The sequence below is a fragment of the Manacus vitellinus genome, unplaced genomic scaffold, assembly GCF_001715985.3.
Source record: "Manacus vitellinus isolate BGI_N305 unplaced genomic scaffold, ASM171598v3 scaffold_73_pilon, whole genome shotgun sequence".
Lineage (NCBI taxonomy): Eukaryota > Metazoa > Chordata > Aves > Passeriformes > Pipridae > Manacus > Manacus vitellinus.
This window is the reverse complement of record NW_021940773.1, coordinates 116,310-136,672: the sequence shown is the minus strand read 5'-3', so window position 1 is coordinate 136,672 and position 20,363 is coordinate 116,310. Positions and strand designations below refer to the sequence as shown.

The following is a 20,363-nucleotide window of genomic DNA, read 5'->3' as shown; positions in this document are numbered from 1 at the left end:
CAGGTATAATATTTGCTTGACCAGTTGAGGGTATGTCCACTTCTTTTTATGTGTGTGTGTGTGTGTGTGTGTTTGTGTATTCCCATGAGTTCTACAGCAAGTACCACTCGCCCTCTGATCCCTGTCTTGAGGAGTTGGGAAAACTAGCTTTAACCTTTCAATTTGCAGGGCCGAGCTAATGGTGCCAGATGGTCAGGTTGGTATGGTGGAGGTGGCAGTTTTAACTCTTCGTAACTTCTGGGGGCCAGTGCCAGGTACAAACAGTTGTATTTTGATCTGATTGTAGCTCAGAAACAACACATTGACAGTACTGGTTAGTACTTTGGACTAGCGGAGAGCTGACTGGGAGGAGGCTGTGAGCAACTGCAGCACCACATTAAACCTAGAATGTGTGAGGAGCTTATCTTCTGAATAAGAGCTGCACTAGTAGGCCTTAAATAGTCTATCTAGGCAAAGTTTTTACTCCTATTTGGAAAAAAAGATGATAATCCTATGACTTGTAAAAATAACTCCTCATAAAAATGGCTGCTTTGCCAGCAAGAACCATGTTTAGCCTGACCAGAGGCTTGTCGTCACTTGTGAGAATTCTTTGCCCAGTGACATCAGTGCTTTAAGGCTTTGAGTAGTAAAATAAAAGAATGAAACGGGTTTTATATGTGAGTTGTTAGCGTTGCTTACTTGACACCTTCAGTTTGTTGCACTTAATCCCCTTTCCACACTAAAGCAGTGGCTGTGGTGCTCGCTGTGACTCCTCAGCTGAACACAGAGGAACTGGCAGGACAGTCTTGAAAAATGATGTCACTTGATGAAAATGTACCAAGGTGCTCTTGCTTAAGCTGATACACTTCTGTTTTCCCGAGTGCTGTCTGTTTGAACAAGTCAGCTTTGCAAAGCATGTTAGGATGAGGGATGTGTGCCAGGGGCAGCAGGTCTCCGAAAAGGTTTTAGCCCAGACCTGGTCCTGGTGTACTGCAGAAGTTGGAGTATAATGGAGCAGAGTGAATGGAAGGTATGGTAAATGGCTAAACTACCAGCTGGGGATTGTTTAAAACACGAGGAACAACACTTTTTAAATTAGGCACCTAATGAGTGACCTGGTATCCAGGCAAAGCCTCATTACAGATGACAGAAAGTTAGAGGAGCTGCGGAGATTCTTTACTGGAATTCTCTTGTTTGAAGTGAAGCCTAGACATAGACTGGGAGTGAATAAAAATAAATGGATGCATGAAAAAGTATATAAAACTACATTTATCGTGCTCTGATAGTGAAAATTTCTTTCCTGTGGAGATGCTGGGATACAGGGCAATAGCAATTCAAGAGTTGGGATAATTACAGTTCCTGGTAACTTATAAAGAATCTTTGCAATGCTCTTCAGTTGTGTTTAAATATAACTTAAACCCGGAGTTAGGACATTTGCCATGTGTTTAACTGCATGTAACATGTTGAGAGGGCGTGATTTCGGGTCACCTGCCACGTACCCAAATTGCTGTGCGTGCCTTTTGGAGCATGGCAGGTATTTGCCCTGTGACTTGGAGTGAATGTTTTTGTACTGCTCAGCCCCACTCATTAGCATGTGTGTGCACACATGCACCTGGGAACGAGGGCTCAGCTCACTTTCTGGAAGGGGCTGATTTTCAGGGGGTTTTAAGTGAGAGCAGACACAGACCTGAGTACAGAAAGTCAGTGCCAGCCTGAATACACACATCAGAATTCAGCATGGAGCTGAAATGGGCTCTGTGTAACACAGAACATTTAAACAGCACCTGAATGTTTGATAGGTAGCTCTGTGTGTGGCTTTAATAGAAGCTTCTAGAGTGTTGCCATGGATTTAAATTCCTGTTTCTGAGATGCCTTGAGTTTAGTTCCGTGGCAGAGCTGTGATTACAGCACCAGTTACAGGAAACAAAGCTTCACCTTGACTGTGCAAACTTGATTTAATGTGCATCTCTGTGCCTAATTAGTTGCAAACAATGAGTAAGTAGTAAATAATCTTTCATTTTTACTTTTCTGATCCTGCTGGAATTGAGGGCATGCAAAAAGTTTACTCTTGAGCTTCAGGTGTTCTTGTTTGCTGTGAGGCTTGTAAGAAGTAGTATTTTTTAGTATTAGTTATGTAAGTCTTGAATGAAAACATTTAATCTGTTGAGTGGTATGGTAAAGATATAGAAGAAAAAAAAAAGGCCCTGTTTTTAATAGTGAACTTTTTTCCAAGTAGAAACTATTGAAAGGGTTGAGTCCCAGAGCCTCACAAAGAACTTCAGGAATCTTGAAGCACTTGATAAGATGAATTCCTGGAAGCGACCTTGTGGGATGAACCTGTCTAAATACATGACAAAGAGTCTGCATTGACTGTAGGTCCTTATAACTGTGGAGTGCCAGCATCCCAGGAAAATCAGGCTGTGTGCCAGCTGGGACCCGAGCAGGAGCTGGTTTGGTGTGGGACTGCCCTGCCCCAGGGCACCTTGCACGCTGGAACTAATAACCACCCCTGGAGCCCTCAGTCCCAGGAGCAAGGCTGGGTTTGCACTGGAATTCGGAACAGAGCTTGGGCTGTTGTAATCCGAGGCATGTTCTGCATCTCAAGTGCTCTGGAGTGATGGTGAGCCTGTGTGACAGGAACACGGCTTGTAAGAACTGAGGGCATGGGAGGAGCTGGTGTGGAACAGGCCTGGAGAGTTGGCCTGAAACCAGTTGGAAAAAGCTGAGGTGTGCAGTGCATTTCTTGTAAGGTGTTTTTGTATTCAGTTCCTCATCTTGGCTTATTGCAGTGCAGTGTGGAACAACCTTTATCCGTGCACTGCTGACCTTCCAGGAGATAAGGAATGAGTGCATAAGGACAGCACTGTGCCCACAGTCAGACAGCACTAGTGAGACATGGAATGGTCCTCCAGAAGAGGAAAGGGGAGTCTAAAGGTGTAAGACAAATGCTTCTCGGGAGGGGGAGAAGGGAGCTGCTGTGAGGTGACCTTTTTTCATTTAAATTATGAGAAAGTTGAGATGTGCCCAGAAAGAAATCAAGATAAACAGCAGCTCTAGTATCAGTTAGCACAAAACTGATAGTCTGAAACACTCTGCTAGTGAACTAACTTTGCAGACTTGGTTAGCCCAGGCATGAAGTAATGATGTTTTCATGGTGGAGTACAGGCTTGGGGTTCCATTTTGCCACTAGTCCATTAGAGTGGGTGGAGGAGCAGAGGGAAAAGATAAATACGGACTATCAGTGTATTTAGACCAGGCTAGTTGGCTACTCTTCCCAGTTCTCAGGGATGTCGTGAAAATCTGGCTTATTGAAAACTTGGAATGTTTGAGTTTGGGCACTGTAAAGGTTCTGTTCGTCACCCTTGGCACAGTTATTATAAATTACAGCTCTGCACAGGTAATGTTGAAATAAATATCATCAAATCATTACCCATAAAAATAAACGTTGTGTCCTAGTGAAATGTGCTGTAGGAATATAAAGTATATTTGTGGATTATTGATGAATCATACGTGTCTCTCTCTTTTTTGGGGGGGAAGGAGGGGTTGGGTTTTTTTCTTCCCCTTCACTGCAAAAGTGAAGAATAGACTTTACCTGAATTAAGGCCTTCTTAACTAACTTTTTTTTTTTTTTTTAAGTCTAAGAACTTTAATAGTGTCTCTTGTAACATAGCAGATGTTCCTCAGTCCCCATACTGGGACAGGAACAGGAATTTTTAGCAACTCTTTAAAACACATGTGCTGTTTTTGACCTTACATCAAAATATTTCATCATAGCTTCTTTATGTCTCTTTTAATCCATACCAGTGGGATTTCTAAGGTGAGATAAGTTTGCAAAAGGCACTTGAATGTAAAGATCAAGGGAGTTTGAATCCTGAATTCTGATTTACCCTTAAATATAAGGTTAATGATACTTTTTGCCTTAGAAGTTGGGGGTTCTTTGTTTCTCACAGTGACATTTATTAGCTGCTTTGCTGGGATTTTGTGTAGGAAGTACAGAAATTAATAATAAGTGTAAAACACAGGTGCTTTGCAGAGATGGGAGCACACAACTTGGAATATTAGGGTACAGGTTCTGGGGCATCTGTTGGAAAACTTTGTTTCATTTTGCAGTTCAAGGTACTTTTGTCAACTGGACAGAAGTGAGCAGTGCTTCGTTTGCTCCTTTGCTGTCACACCTGAGAAACACCTGGAGAAGTGACAGGGAGAAAACAACCCACTGAGTTCTTTTGAGGAGAAGTAGGAAAATGGGAGTTTTTCCCCAAAGGCTGTTTTAGATTCAAGTTCTCTCTGTACTTGGAAACCTGCTGTGTATGGAATGAGTTTCGGGGAGTGTGGCAGTCAGTGCTCTCTGTGTCATGTCCACACACTGTCATCCCTGTAAATGGTGTTACCTTTGCTTACCTAACACCTTGGCCAAAGTCTCTGCAAACTGGCTGTTCGGAAGCTTCCACTTCTCTGGTTTCAGCAAATTCTGCCATGTGAGCATCCTGACCCTGTTGCTTTTTCTTTGTGTTTATGGGGGGGTGGAGGGTGAAGGTTGGCCAGACCTTTATATGAAAATATTTAAACTGTTTTAAGAGAAATGTGTAGATACCCGTTGATTGGAGTTGTTCTACAGCCCTGCTTCTAAAGGTATGGAACTCTGGTCCAAATAATGGCTGATTTGTTGGAGGAAAGATCATCGGGTTAAAAAAAAAATAATAATAATAATTTTTTTCTTGTGGTGGGCTTCTAGAAAACATGTCAAGCTGATACTTAACTCTTTCTTTGATTGAATACAGTAAACCTTTTTCATAGTTAAATTCAAAGAGTTAAATGCTCAAAGACTGGGTTAAATGCGTGGAATATATATGTTGGTGGAAAATAGAGTTTTCAGGGAGCTCTGTCTGTCGGTGGGAGTTCCCTTTATTGTCACGTCAAACTTGGAGGTGTTTTGCTTTGACTAAGTGTGGTTCTTCTGTCCAACAGCAGTGAGTGGAAGAGCATCTGCAATGTCAAACACTCCTACCCACAGCATTGCAACCTCAGTGTCCCAACCTCAGACGCCGACTCCGAGTCCCATCATTTCTCCTTCAGCCATGCTGCCCATCTACCCTGCTATAGATATCGATGCCCAGGTGAGCCTGCTGCTCTCACAGAGCTACAGAGCTGTTTTTCTCTGCACCCTGAATAATTCAGCAGTGGTAAACAGCTCTCTTGCATAATGGATTGGGGTCTGGGGACTGGATTTGCTGCTTTTGGAAAGCCCAAACAACTCCCTGGAGAGTTGCAACTCACTCTGCTCTGTGCTCTCACCAAACAAAAGAGAAGGTCTCTGAATGACTGAACACTTGTATTTTTTATTCCTTTGTTGTCAGGCTTATGAAAAACAGCAAAGTTGTCTACTGACAAATTAAATATGTTTCTGGCCTAATACACTAAGACAAAAATAAGCCTTAGAATGTTGCACACTGATTTTTCTGGTTGTGCTTGAAGTTGTTGGCCAGTGATCACAGACATATGGAAGTCTTGAAACTAATAATTTCTGTGAATTTTTTTTTTACAAGAGGAAATAATTCAAGCTCTCATTTCCACTAAAGAAAGGGCTTTTTTGCACTGAAAATAATTGTTAAAAGGGCGACTTCGTCTTGACTTAGAGCTAGCTGACCGTCACCAAAAAGCATGCACATACTGCTTGGGCATCCATGTGTGCAGAGCTCTGGGCTGTACATAACATGGCTGAGGTTTGGGCAGCATGCAGTAGAGGAAAGGCATGGGATCTTTGTGGAGGAAGGGAGAGAAACCTCTGGAAAGCCAGTCCTGGGTACCTCAGCTGCCTGTGGCACTTGGCTTGGTTTCTGCTGTGACCAAGCCTTTGGTTGAACTGGAGTGTTAAGATTAAAGATAGAATTCTTACCTTCATTATACCATCTAAAGGTCACAGTCAAGCAGTGGTAAAGAAGTTAATCTGGTTAGGAGAACACAGATGACAACTTAGTTCCTGAAGAATCTCAGTTCTTGTCAGGATTTTTCTTAAATCTCCCAGCAGAGCTGACTGGGGAGGTAGAATCCTGTTAGGAACTAGCACACAGAAGATAGTTGTAGGGGAATCAATAAACACATCTTTAGCTTATAAATTTTTTTTATTGTTTTGGCTAATGTGCAGTATAACATGGGCTGTCCTTGAAAAAGCAAGTCTTTATCTTGTGTACGTGGTGTCTGTTTTAGACTGAAAGTAACCATGACACAGCCCTGACACTGGCTTGTGCTGGAGGCCATGAGGAGCTGGTGCAGACCCTGCTGGAGAGAGGAGCCAACATCGAGCACAGGGACAAGAAAGGTGGGTGTCTCACCATGGCAGTACAGACCCTCTCTGCTTTTCCACCCTCTCATCCCAAATAAATCCCCAGTAAACCCAGTCCTTTTGTGAAGCCTATTTAGGCTTGATTTTCGGGTGGTTTAACTCACATCACTTGAGATATGAACATGGACTCTTCAAACATCCTTTTCCATTTCAGGGTTTACTCCGCTTATTTTGGCTGCTACAGCTGGTCATGTGGGAGTTGTGGAAATCTTACTGGATAATGGAGCTGATATTGAAGCCCAGTCTGAGAGAACCAAGGACACTCCCTTGTCTTTGGCTTGTTCCGGAGGGAGACAAGAGGTGAAGTAAAACTTTAGTCTTCAAAAGCAGAGTGTGAATTATATATTGTGTCAGTAGAGCAAGGCAACCTTCCAGAAAAGTTACAGTCACTTAATTCAGCACTCTTATTTCAGGATGGTGTGGTTTAGAAGGATGCTAAGATGTTCACATTTTTCCCATTTTCCAATTTATACTTTAAACCAAGTCTTCTATAGATTGCTTTCTCTCCTTTGATAACTATGCAGGTGTCCTCATGACTGCCATCATTAGTGCCTCATTATGGGCCTTTTGCCAGCATAATTAGGTGTGAAAGTGAATGTGAGGAGTGTTGTTTAGAAGCAGGGGTTAGACACAAGTGGGTTCCATATATGAGGCACATCATGGCTTTTGGGAAAGAAAATGGGAAGACACTGGGCTTAGGGCAGTAGAGGTGATGTCAGGATGCCCTCCTGCCCCAGTTTTAGTGTTTGACATTATATTTGTCCTGTGATTTCATGGGAAAACATTCTGATTGAGAATTGTGCAGGTCTAATCTAAACATTTTTTATGCCTAAGAACTGAAAGTGGAGCAAATTAAACATTGCATGAGAGATAACACAAGGGGTTTTCACCTCGGTGTACATTGTTATTTTAAGTTGCCAGACAGTTGAGTTTCTTGTGAAGTCCTCTGCAGGGGAGGACAAAAAGCAGGAGTACTTTGTAGGCTGCGTTCACATTGAATCTGTGGCTTTGGCAGTCTTTAAAGACTGCTGAAATAATCATAAAAAGGGTTCTCTTGCTATGTTGTGCAATTTGGTGTGAATGGTTGAAGCATGCCAATGAGCAATTGATTTTTTTACAGGAAGTTTTCCAGGGGCTTTAGGAACATGGTTGCAGCCTCATCTGTTCGTGGAGGCGAGGAGTGTAGGGAAGCAAGTGACTGAAATGGCTTTCTTACCACTGACATCTTCCAACAGGATATTCAGGCTTGAAAGCCATTTGTCCTGGATAGATTTGTAAGTTCTGGAGAAAACCAGATGTTCTTTCTTGACACCCTGCAGGTGGTGGAGTTGCTGCTCGCTCGAGGAGCAAACAAGGAGCACAGGAATGTTTCTGATTACACACCTTTGAGCCTCGCCGCCTCGGGTGGCTACGTGAACATTATCAAGATTCTGCTGAATGCTGGGGCAGAAATCAATTCCAGGCAAGTTCCCTTTGCACCCCTCCTCTCCTGATTTTAGCTGTGAGTTATGTGAAGAAAGCATGTGTTATCCCTTTGTTTTCCCTGCATAGTTTACTCTGTGTGGGCGTGTAGGTGATGCTTTTGCATCCATTGGGAGGTAGAAAGCAGCTCAGGTGTGCACTGCACAGGTCAAAGGGAAGGGCCAAGCACAAGTCGTGCTCCTCATAAGAGATGCCCATAAATTTAAAGCAATTAAAAAGGGACGTGCGTGGTGTTTCTAAGTGGAAATACTAGTCCTATGTGATGCTACTGTGGAGAACCTCTTGTAGGTTCTTCAGTAGTAATTGGTGTGTAGCTGATTTTTTCAGTCTTGGATAAGTACTCTACCTTCACTAGTTAATCATAATCACGTTTATGAAATGACTTTTTTTTAAAGAGTTTTGGGATTTTTTTTCTTCGTTCTCTTTCAGAACTGGTAGCAAATTGGGCATTTCCCCCTTGATGCTGGCAGCCATGAACGGGCACACTGCTGCTGTCAAGCTGTTACTGGACATGGGCTCCGACATAAATGCCCAGATCGAGACCAACAGGAATACAGCTCTGACTCTGGCCTGTTTCCAGGGGAGAACTGAGGTGGTCAGCCTGCTGCTCGACAGAAAAGCCAATGTGGAACACAGAGCCAAGGTAAGGACCAAACACTGCAGAAGTCTCCAAAAAGTGCTGCTTTGTAAGTCTTCACTTGGCTGTTGTTACCTGATTTTCTTGCCTTTTTGTGCAAGTTAACTTTTCTAGTTCAGTTCTACACAACAGTTCTCTACAGTTCTACAGTTCTACACAAAATGTATATTGTATAGAAATTCTGTATAGAAAAAAAATTTGTATAGAAAAAAATGGCTGCACTTAGGGGTGAGGGTTTTTGTCGTTACACGGTTCATCAAAAAGTGTGTTTCTTCTGAAGCCTTAATTCATCTTAAGGTGCTTATAAGCATAAGAATAATAAACCATTATGTTCCTGGAAGTTGAAATAAATCCTTGCTGTCAAGTGAACCCCCTTTCCCCCCTGAATAATTGCTTCTTTTTCCTGCCTGCTTGTCCCAGACTGGTCTCACTCCTTTGATGGAAGCAGCCTCGGGGGGATACGCAGAAGTGGGCAGGGTCCTGCTGGACAAAGGTGCAGATGTAAACGCTCCCCCGGTACCTTCCTCCAGAGACACAGCTTTAACCATTGCAGCAGACAAAGGGCACTACAAGTTCTGTGAGCTCCTCATTAGCAGGTACTGGATTTGTAAATGAACAGCTTAAAGAGAAATATGGCCTTACTTAGACTAATTTTCCCAATATGCAATAATATTTCCTAATATATGCCAGGGTAGGAAATGGGAAAGTTTCTGTGTCTGGGACCATTCCTGTGAATTTGCATTTATCACAGGTGCTCAGATGAAGTTCTCTTTGGTGTCAGAGTGCTTCCTTTTGCCCAGAAGCAGGGGTTTGAAGGGGTGTGCTTGGTGTTGTAGGGGAGCTCACATCGACGTGCGGAACAAGAAGGGCAATACTCCGCTCTGGCTGGCAGCCAACGGGGGGCATCTCGATGTCGTCCAGCTGCTCGTTCAGGCTGGAGCTGACGTGGATGCAGCTGATAACAGGAAAATAACTCCTCTCATGGCAGCCTTCCGAAAGGTAGGACGTGAAGTTCAGCTTGGCTCTCGTCTGGGCTTGTCTTGATCATCCCTACACAGTTGTTAGAAGTAGAATGTAGCTGTCAGACACTATGTCAGTTCATTTTAGTACTTGGCCTTGAATATTCCAAAATAGGTGTGTGTGTCACCTGTGTAATATCTGTGTTAAATTCTAGTAGGAATTTGCTTTATAGGCAGTTTACTGAGGCTGGTTCTGGAGTGTGTGAGGGGTGAGAATTGCAGGGCGTTTGTGTGTGGTAGAACTGGGGGGAAATTGGATTGGTTCTTTATGCAAGAGAGGATGAGGACTTTGGTCTAAAAAAGTGCAGTTTAGCCCAGTTTGAGTCTAGAGATGATTGTTGTTAGCCAGGGAGTGGAGTTGAGGTGCTGCAGTACTGGGAGGATCGCAGATGAGTGTAGGAGCCTGCAGCTGTGAGAGCTGGGCATCTGAAAGCCACCCAAAAAAACCCCAGAAGCAGAAGTTTGTGGAAGTACAGCTGGAGCAAGGGCAATCTGATGACAGGTACTGCAATTCCATGCCTTCTCTGCTGTCAGAAGTGTGCAGAAGCATGCCCCACTAGTTGAGGAGGTGAGAAGGGTGTAAAAAAGAAGGGTTGAGAGCACTGGGACTGCAGTGTTTGTCAGCAAACCAGAGGCAGCTGGGCTGAAAGAGTCATCCTTGCACTGTGTTTGCAGGGGCACGTGAAGGTGGTGCGTTACCTGGTGAAGGAGGTGAACCAGTTCCCATCTGACTCGGAGTGCATGCGATACATAGCAACCATCACTGACAAGGTAAGATGGGAGGGAAGATGGGAGGGGGAATAGTGCTGTGCCTCAGCTTTAGAGGCCACGTTGTGAGTTCTCGTCAGCTTGCTGGCCACCAGCTTTCAGCCAGAGGATGAGTCCCATGGGGATTCTTGAGAAGAAAGATAGCAAAAAAATGGTTAGTAAATTATTAGTGTAGGCTGGACACCATGCATCCAAACACTTTGGAAAACTGAGGGTTGGTGTACTTTCTCATTCAGGAGATGCTGAAGAAGTGCCACCTGTGTATGGAGTCAATTGTTCAAGCCAAAGATAGACAGGCTGCAGAAGCCAACAAAAATGCAAGCATTCTGCTGGAGGAACTGGACTTGGAGAAGGCAAGTGGGAAGAGTTTGGAGCTGGGAATACTTCTTTGGTAAAATTCCAGTTTCACGTTCCTTCAGGATGATGAGGTCAGTGAAAGTAGGTATTGAGTGTATAGGGGTTTGTGTAATTACCATAATTGGAGTGTCTACAGATGAGCATCTTGTTGTTCAGGTAATCTTTCATCTTTGCTATGATTCAGAGAAATAGTATCAGGAAACGTCAGTATAACTGTTTCCTCTGGAATAATATTGTACCCAAAAGAAGGATTTCTGAATGTGTTTTTGTCAAGTGCAAGACAGATGGGCATTTTCCAGTCATATGGATTTTAGTCCTAAACCCTGTTTTGTGTCTTAAATAAAATACACTGATTTACTAGAAACCGTAATACTGTAGTAGGAAGTTAAAAGAAAAATCCAAGTGTAACATCCTAGGAAATAGAAAGCATTTGGATTTCTTGAAATGCATGGGCAATCTTGTAATGCTGTTCCATGTGCTTGACTTGTAGCTGAGGGAAGAAAGCAGGAGACTGGCTTTGGCTGCCAAAAGAGAGAAAAGAAAGGAGAAGAGGAGGAAGAAAAAAGAAGAACAAAGGCGAAAACTAGAAGAAATAGAAGCAAAAAATAAAGAGAATTTTGAACTTCAAGCTGCTCAGGAGAAAGAGAAGTTAAAAGCTGAAGGTGATTTGTTAAATTGCTACTGCATTTATTCCAAGAAAAAAATGAAATTCTGTATGAGTTGATAGAAAAAGGGGAGAAGCTCCATGTTATGACATCCTATAGCTTTAGGCATGTCTGCACAGTTACTGGGTTTGGGTGGTGTTTGGAGCCTTGTGAAGTTATTCCTGAGTTGTTTGATAGGACAGGTGTGATTTGGAAAGCTAAACCACACAAGCTAACTTCTGCTTTTTTTTATTCTTCCATCAGATGATCCTGAAGTCCCAATGGAGCCTCCCAGTGCTACCACCACCACCACCATAGGTATATCTGCCACCTGGACAACACTAGCAGGATCCCATGGGAAGAGGAATAACACCATCACCACAACAAGCTCCAAGAGGAAAAACAGGAAAAACAAAGTAACCCCTGATAACGTTCAGATTATATTTGATGATCAGCTCCCAATTTCCTATAGCCAGCCCGAGAAGGTGAACGGGGAATCCAAGAGCAGCAGCACCAGTGAGAGTGGCGACAGTGACAACATGAGGATCTCCAGCTGTAGCGATGAGAGCAGCAATAGCAACAGCAGCCACAAGAGTGACAATCATTCTTCCACGGCCAGCACTAACACTCAGAGTAACAAAAAGCAACCATCGGTGCTTGTCACTTGTCCAAAGGATGAGAGGAAAGCAGCTCCTGGCAAGTCGTCCATCAAGTAAGTCCCTGGGACCCTGCATGCAAAGTAGAAGTCATCCTTTTTTTTTTTTTCTTCCCCACATAATAACAGCATTTCATTTCTTTTACAGGTTGTCTGAAGTTATTAATGAAGTGACAAATAATTCCTTGTCTACTTGCACAAAATCTGCTCCTTCTCCCCTTTCTTCTCCAAACGGAAAGCTAACCATTGCTAGTCCCAAACGTGGTCAGAAAAGAGAAGAAGGGTGGAAGGAAGTTGTGAGAAGGTAAACAACATTCTCCCCTATTTCCCCTTGTTGCTGTCCTTTGTGTAGCCCTCCCTGGAGTTACTGAATGACCTTCTTAGGGGGGCTGAGATTTCACAAAACTGCTGCTACGTAGCTTGAATCAGGAAATGGAAGATTATTTTGACCAACCTGCCCACAACTTCTTGCCTTGGAAGCGTTTCCCACTAAATATTGTTTCTTTTTCTACAGATCCAAGAAGGTTTCTGTTCCATCAACTGTAATTTCCAGAGTCATTGGCAGAGGAGGATGTAACATCAACGCGATCCGGGAGTGCACAGGAGCGCACATAGACATTGACAAACAGAAGGATAAAACTGGAGATCGGATAATCACCATTAGGTGAGCAGGAGCCTTCATTTGCTCCTTCCTGCGGGGATCTTCTCATTGTAGAACACGTGCCTGTATAGAAAAATGAAAAGGCTTGATCTGGTTGCTCCTTGGAAGATCACTTTGAGGCAGGGGAGGTGAATGGGGAAGCACGAGTACAACCACCGTGTGTTGGTACTAAATACAAGTTGTGAGATGAGGCAAAGCATAAACGCTGGGACATGGTTAAATAGGTAGACTTGTTTAGGGAAGTAAATATTTTAACCATTTGGCGTTTTGGGGAGAGTCAGAGTTTTCAACTTGAGCTTCTTGAGCAATTGTCAGCAGCAGGAACCTGCCAAGCTCAGTTTACAGGTGGAGAGTTATTTTCCTGTCTGTGTTAGCATGACAGAAGGCAGGCTGGATGGTGGATCGTGTGTTGGAGGTTCTTGGCTATAATGTATGTAAATGCTTAGATGTGCTTTCCCCTTCCTTCCTTTCCGTAGGGGTGGCACAGAATCAACCAGGCAGGCCACGCAGTTGATCAACGCTCTGATTAAGGATCCGGATAAGGAAATCGATGAACTTATTCCAAAGAACCGTTTGAAAAGTTCGACCGCAAACTCCAAAATGGGGTCCTCGGCGCCTGCCACCACCACAGCTGCTAACAGTTCTCTCGTGGGCATCAAAGTGACCACCGTAGCTGCTTCGTCGGCGTCCCAGCCTGCCTCCGCGCTCTCCGTGCCTGCCATCTCCTCAGCCTCCACTCACAAGAGCATTAAGAACCCCGTGAACAATGTGCGGCCTGGTTTCCAAGTCTCCCTCCCGCTGGCGTATCCTCCTCCGCAGTTTGCACACGCTTTGCTCGCCGCTCAGACCTTCCAGCAGATCCGTCCGCCTCGGTTGCCCATGACACACTTTGGAGGTACTTTCCCACCAGCCCAGTCCACGTGGGGCCCGTTTCCCGTTCGGCCGCTGAGCCCCGCGAGAGCCACGAACTCGCCGAAACCTCACATGGTGCCTCGCCACAACAGCCAGAACAGCAGCGGTGCTCAGGGGAACCCGGCGAGTTCTCTGACGACGAGTCCCACGGCGACCACGACTTCGGTGGCCTCCACTGTGCCTGGTTCTTCCGCGAGCGGCAGCCCGAGTTCCCCCTCGGTCAGGAGACAGCTCTTCGTCACGGTCGTGAAGACGTCCAACGCCACGACGACCACTGTGACCACCACGGCGAGCAACACGAGCACGGCGCCCACCAACGCCACGTATCCAACTCCTACTGCCAAAGAACACTACCCCGCCTCTTCCCCCTCGTCTCCCTCTCCTCCCGCGCAGCCCGCGGGCGTCGCCAGGAGCAGTCCTTCCGACTGCGTGGCCGCGGCCTCTCCCAACAAAGGTGCACCTTCGTCTGACGCGGACGCGGGCAGCCCGCCCGCGGTGGAAGCGAGCGGCTCGACCGGCAGCAGGCAGCCCAACCCCGGCACCGGCAGCTCCTCCGTGCATCCTGCTCATCAGCAGCCTCCGGGAGCTCCTCTGCCAGAGGCCAGGCCCCCTCTCCAGCAACCTCAGGTTCCTGCTCCAGATCCTCGGCTGGTTGTGCCTCCAAATTTAGCGGCGACGAGCTCATCTGCTCCCGTGGCGGGTCCGACCAACACCCCGATGACCTACCCCGTGTCCCAGACGTCCATGGGGTCTGCCCAGCCCACAGCCAAGATGGAAACCCCGGCCATCAGACCGCCTGTCCATGCAACCGGCAGCGTCCACAAGAATCCAGCTCCTGTGCAAAACTCCTCCGTCGCAGTCCTCAACGTGAACCACATCAAAAGGCCCCACAGCGTTCCTTCTTCAGTGCAGCTTCCTTCTACCTTAAGTACACAAAGTGCTTCTCAGAATTCGGCCCACCCGGCGAACAAGCCCATGGGGAACAACTTCAGTGCTACTCTGCCTTTCGGGCCCTTTAGTACGTTGTTTGAGAACAGCCCCACGTCTGCTCATGCCTTCTGGGGTGGGTCTGTCGTTTCATCTCAGACGCCACCAGAATCCATGCTCTCCACTAAGTCCTCATTTTTGCCAAATTCAGATCCGTTACATCAGTCTGACACTTCCAAAGCCCCAGGTTTTAGGCCACCGTTACAGAGGCCAGCTCCAAGTCCCTCAGGTAAGTGTGTTTTGTGTCCACACCTTAATAACGCAATTTATTCTGGATTTTTCAAGCCAAGTAGAGCTCATTTTCCTTTTTAAGTACCCCCTCTCAAATCTAATAACTGGGTGGCAACTGATGAGCTTGATAAAAGTCACTTTTTGCCATTGCAGTCTGCTCTGCTCTGATAGGTGAGATAATAAAACACTTCACTGTTGTTTCCACCTCTCTTCCCTACTACCACCTAATGCCTGCTCTGGTTTGTGGTAACATGTCCTGAGGCTGTAAAAAAATATGCAGTGTCTTCTAGGTGCGAACTTATAACTTAAAAGAGATGTGTTCTCTTAATTACTAAATTTGAGCAAAAAATGTTATTTCCTTCACTACCTGAAATTTGTAGGGAAACACTGAGCCCTCTGCCCAAAGCAGAGGCCAGGGGGTTGTCATGGAACCTGTTCTGTAGCTTTCAGAAAGTACAGATATGGTTTGGGCCATCTTTGCCTGTTTTTGTAGGACCTCTGAGTTGTTTATGAATCAATACAAGAGCAGGCTTTTTCCTGTTTTGTGAATGTGATGGTGTGGAGTTTTGTCAGTTTAATATACTTCTCAGCATTTTGATATATGACAATAACCGTAAGATATACAGATATATAAATCTTAGACCCCTACGATTTGATTTTCCCCTTTCTTCCTTGAAAAGGACTGAAGGGAGCAGTAAATCTTGTATTTCAAATATCTTGGCTAATTGGTGCCATTTGGTGTTAATAAAATAGGAATCATTCTTGGTTTTTATGTACAGCACAATTGCCACGTGCAGTCCAGACTTGCAAAGTGGAAAGCTTGAGACTCCCAGTTTTCTTTGGAAAATAGTAACGCACCCCCCCAAAAATGCACGGGATAAAAGTTTTCCTTCTTTCCTTCTTATTTCCATAGTATGGCAAGGTCTTGAGGGAGGTACTGGAGTCCTGGGAGTCATTTGTGCCCGTTTCTCTCTTAGGTATTGTCAGTATGGATTCCCCCTATGCTTCTGTAACACCTTCTTCTACACACCTGGGGAACTTTGCCTCAAACCTTTCGGGAGGGCAGATCTACGCGCCCGGGGCACCTCTCGGCGGAGCACCTGCAGCTGCTAATTTTAACAGACAGCATTTTTCCCCTCTTAGTTTGTTGCCCCCGTGTTCATCAGCATCCAACGGTGAGTTCTGCTCAGCGGGCAGCGGGTGAGAAGCTGCCGTGTAAATACAGTGATCTCACAGATCCGTGTAAGGAATTCCGAGAGAAAATCCTTGGGGCAGGTTCTGGTGCCTTCCTCCAGCTCTGCCTGTGCGGGGCAGTTTTGTGGGCAAAAAAATAAGAAGCTGTTGAGTGTTGGCTTATTCAGGGAATGAGTTAGTCTGATTTATTGGCAAAAATAATGACAAAAAGCCCACAGGGAACAAATCAGGATTTAAAAAAGGAGATTAAAAAAAAAAGAGGAAAAAATAAACCCAACGGCAGCATGGATTTCTTTGGGTTTCTTTCAACTCTGGTTCTGGCTGTAATGCTCAAATCCTCTGCTTCTGATAAAGAGTGATGCTCATTTAAAGTTTTGTCTTGTGTGTCCAGTGGCTGGGCTGCCAGGGCATGATAAGCACTTGATATAAGGGACTGAATCAATGGTAAATGTCTCTCTGATCTGAAAGTAAGACTTGAATTTATCCTGAAATGTGTGCTGGATGAACCAGGCATTGACCAGCTCCCCACTGTCAGTTGCTGGACGTCCAGGGGTGGGTTTTTGGGATCTAGCTGCCACCACTAAGTGCTCCTGTTGCTCTCCTTGCAGAATCTCCTGCTCAGTCCGTGTCCTCTGGAGTACGAGCACCCTCTCCCACCCCTTCAGCAGTGTCCTTGGGATCAGAAAAGCCCAGTAATGTTTCTCAGGACAGAAAAGTTCCTGTTCCCATCGGGACTGAACGGTCTGCACGTATTAGACAAACTGGAACGTCTACTCCTTCTGTTATTGGGAGCAACTTGGCTGCTCCAGTGGGACATAGTGGGATCTGGTCCTTCGAAGGTATAGGTGGCAGTCAAGGTATGTGGTGTTCATAGGTGCACTTGAGTTGATCACAGTGTTGTGTTTCCCAAACTCACTCCAGTGCTGGAGGATGATGCAGAAGTGAGTGCCTCAAAATACAGGAGTGCTCTTCCCGAGGGATTTGGAGCGGGGACTTCTGTTTGCCCTGCTGTCCAGTTATTTGTGTTTTACTGAGGTCTCAGAAAACAGTTCTGAAACGCCCTGGCTGTGAAGATCTGGTACTCCAAGTAAGAAGTAACAGGAAAAATAAAACCACAGGGTTTACAGGGGTGAACTGGGTGAGGATCATTTGATTTAGGAAGAGGGGAAATTAAGGTTTCTCAAGATAACTGTCTGGGGGTTTTCTGTTGATGAAAGAGATGGTTTGTACAGTAGGAGATAATATTTAATTTGTAGCCAAGATAGAGCTTTTTGTGCTGAGGATGGTGCTTCTCTTAAGTGGTAATGTTCTACGTTTGGGTTTTTTTTGTTTTTTCCAGCCATTTGCATTTTACCAACACAAGCTCTTGGCTCTCCTGGAGTCACATAGAATTCAGTATTTCATAATTTATTAATAACTTCAGCAAACTCGCCTGGAATCTCGGACGCAACTTAGAGGAGACTGATGAATTTTTGTCATATTGATGGGGGGGGTTTGGGTTTGATTGTTAGTTTCTGTGGGGGTTTTTTCTTGGGATGGGAGGTGTGAATCATAAGACCATGTTGGATTGGACCTCTGGAGGTCCTCTTGGCCTCCCACACAAAATGGGGTTTGCCATGAGGCTGGACAAGGTTGCTCAGGGCTTTATCCAGTCTGCCTGGGAAAACCTGCAGGAACGGGAATGGAAACTGCTCAGCCCCTCTAAGTAACCTGTTCTGCTGCTTGACTGAGTCCAGGCAGCTTAAGGTTTTAACTGACTGACTGCCCTGGGGTTTATCCCCAAATACAAACCTCATTTTACTTCACTAGTGGTCTTCTCCCAGGTAAGGCTTTAGAAATGTAATATTTGTTTATATTGTCTGGCTGTAAAAGTTGTCCTTTGTGCCTGTCTTGGCCTTCAGAATGCTTCTTGCTTTCTACTTTTTTCAATTACTTGAATATTTTGATTTTCAGTTCACAACAGGATTGGCTTTTCTTGACTAATGAGGTGTCTCAGAAATGTTTTTGTATCCGTTCTCCAAATACAATTTCCTTATGTTTTGTTTTGAAAATTGGCTTTATGAATGTCTGAGGTTTGAACTGTAGCACCAATACCAAGCTCCCCCTGGTGAATTCATGTAATTAGTACACGAGCACGTGTCTGGAGCTGGTCATTCTCTGGTTTTGCTTTGCAAAAGTACTTCTCTGTCTCTTAGAATATTAAATAATAAATGGAAGAATGGTAATGAAGTGGAGCAAACAGTCTTCGTAGCATACATACCCTTTTCACAGCACCAAAGGCGCAAAGAATTGAGGTTTTTGGAGGAGGGAGAGTTAGCCCAGATGCCAGCTTTGCTGTTGAGGTGGAGGAGAATGGCAGGGGCAGCGCCCTGGTCACAGGTAACTGTTCCCAGCTCCTGGCACCGCCTCAGGGCTCTGGCTGGGGGGCTGCAGGGGCACGGTGTGGTGCTCGCCATCCCACACGTGCCAGAGTTTTCGTGGGTGCAGGAGCTGCAGGCTGAGCAGGGGGCACAGCTGAGGCTGGGGGATGCAGGAGGGGGGGGTGTCGTGTGGGTAATGCTGTGTCTCTGTGCTGTCAGATAAAGTGGACTGGTGTCACAGCGGGATGGGAAGCCACATGATCCACCGGCCCATGTCCGACCCGGGCGTGTTCTCCCACCAAGCCATGGAGAGGGACAGCACGGGAATCGTCACGCCTTCCGGTACATTCCATCAGCCCGTTCCTGCAGGATACATGGACTTCCCAAAAGTCGGGGTAATGACCTTGGGCCTGATAGGCAGCACAAAGCCCTCTTAACCCTTCTGTCTGTGCAGGGATAGCAGCGTCCACAAAAACATCCTGACTGTTGCTTTTCCTTGCCCTCAGGGAATGCCTTTTTCTGTGTATGGGAACGCCATGATTCCTCCCGTAGCCCCCATCACAGATGGTACTGGAGGCCCCATCTTTAACGGGCCTCATGCTGCTGACCCATCTTGGAACTCGCTGATAAAGATGGTTTCAAATTCCACAGAGAACAACGGGCCTCAGACGGTACTTGTTCCCTTTTTTTACACTGTGTATTTTACCCAAAACCATCGTGATTCCTGTCTGTGCGGTTGTGCATTTGGGAAAACAAATTTTGGGGCAAAATTTGGTAGGAAAAGCCATTTATTTTTGCTGTTAGTGAAGCTTTCCCTTCCCAGAAATGGAAAACAGCAGGGGGTTGTTGCTGGACTCCTGACTGTGTTAGGAGTGCTAATAGGAAGGGAGTAAGTAGCTCTTTGCTGCTCTGATCTTGCCTGGCTTGTCCACTAAATATAATTTAGGCAGCGCGTTTAATTCCCCTAAACCTCTTGTTCCTACTCAGCAACTAATACTCTAATGGAACATCAGTGGCTCTTGTTAGATTGTATCCTGTGTTTATTTTTAATTAGACAGTGAGCTCTGTTACACTGTTACTAAATAAAGATGTTTCTAGGCTTAATTTGCTTGGGAATGATCCAAGCTCCAGGGAACAGCTCCCAGCTCTGGCAGACCATAGGTGTGTGGAAGAGGGGGTTTGGCCACAGTTCAGGTATTGCTCTGAAGTGGCTCCTGACCACAGTGAGGTGGTTTCTGATTTAATGAGGAAACTTTGTCCCCCAGAGAAAGCTTCACTTGGTTAGACTTGGCTTTCCTCAGAGCTGAGGGTGCTGGAGGGAGATAAGGTGCCAGAAATCAAGTTATTGATTGATATCAGATCTAAACTCGAAAAGGAGGATGAGTCTCTTGCTCTGGGAGCTGGAGGGATTCAGGCCTTGCAAGTGCTTTGGCACATGCACAGAGTCCTGTTAGTTCTCCTGGGCCCCGCAGTGTCCCTGTGACTTGTGCCCTGCTCTGAGCAGCCCCAAGCAAAGGGTTAACACAGGTCTCTCTTGCAGGTGTGGACTGGAACTTGGACACCTCACATGAACAGTGTGCATATGAACCAACTGGGCTGAGTGGGATCAACGTGCTGGCCTTGAGATTCCTTGTTTTGCAGAGGAAACCACAAATGGCAGAAACAGTTTATGTGCTCCCAGATCATTCTACTGATGTGCTTGACTGAAGTGTGTAGGCTTTTTGCAGAAGAACTTACTAACTGACCTTTTTCTGTGAACATTGTGACCACCCATTCCCCACCATCATATGTTTCAACTTAGTTAGACTTTCTTCTTTCCTTTCCTCCTCTTTTTTTTTTTTTCTGACATAACTTTCTGTTGAAGCTGTTCTTTGGCTGGTTGGTTTTAGTACTGTAAACTGCTTCTGAGCAAACACAGAAATTTAGCAAAATTATGTAAACTTGATCCTGAAGTTTTAGAATGGCAAATAAATGTACAATTGTTTACATAACAAATGGCTAAGCAGAAAGTAAATTTCAATATGTCAGTTATAGAGGCTCTACTTTATGTAGACTTAAATTAATGTGAGATATGTACCTTCATATTCAGAAATCTGGATGTTTCCTTCATACATTAAACTATTAATAAGCATAA

At 45.2% G+C, this 20,363-nt stretch overlaps 1 protein-coding gene across 8 annotated transcripts in view; it reads left to right on the top strand.

The window, feature by feature from the left end:
- Positions 1 to 20,363, top strand: part of ANKRD17 (ankyrin repeat domain 17) — a 53,940-nt gene extending 33,577 nt beyond the window's left edge. For 3 of the 8 annotated variants that reach the window (XM_029964542.1, XM_029964538.1, XM_025896318.2), the window contains 20 exons: positions 4,948 to 5,096; positions 6,187 to 6,298; positions 6,477 to 6,622; positions 7,642 to 7,784; positions 8,234 to 8,447; positions 8,862 to 9,037; positions 9,278 to 9,440; positions 10,136 to 10,231; positions 10,465 to 10,581; positions 11,076 to 11,247; positions 11,494 to 11,941; positions 12,033 to 12,188; positions 12,399 to 12,548; positions 13,022 to 14,673; positions 15,653 to 15,850; positions 16,478 to 16,726; positions 18,141 to 18,248; positions 18,449 to 18,624; positions 18,736 to 18,900; positions 19,770 to 20,363. In XM_029964542.1, coding sequence (XP_029820402.1) covers positions 4,948 to 5,096; positions 6,187 to 6,298; positions 6,477 to 6,622; positions 7,642 to 7,784; positions 8,234 to 8,447; positions 8,862 to 9,037; positions 9,278 to 9,440; positions 10,136 to 10,231; positions 10,465 to 10,581; positions 11,076 to 11,247; positions 11,494 to 11,941; positions 12,033 to 12,188; positions 12,399 to 12,548; positions 13,022 to 14,673; positions 15,653 to 15,850; positions 16,478 to 16,726; positions 18,141 to 18,248; positions 18,449 to 18,624; positions 18,736 to 18,900; positions 19,770 to 19,829 — 4,850 coding nt within the window. In that variant the 3' untranslated portion in view covers positions 19,830 to 20,363. The remainder of the gene's footprint in view (positions 1 to 4,947; positions 5,097 to 6,186; positions 6,299 to 6,476; positions 6,623 to 7,641; positions 7,785 to 8,233; positions 8,448 to 8,861; positions 9,038 to 9,277; positions 9,441 to 10,135; positions 10,232 to 10,464; positions 10,582 to 11,075; positions 11,248 to 11,493; positions 11,942 to 12,032; positions 12,189 to 12,398; positions 12,549 to 13,021; positions 14,674 to 15,652; positions 15,851 to 16,477; positions 16,727 to 18,140; positions 18,249 to 18,448; positions 18,625 to 18,735; positions 18,901 to 19,769) is intronic. The other 5 variants (XM_029964543.1, XM_029964539.1, XM_029964544.1 and 2 more) reach the window with 3 other exon arrangements.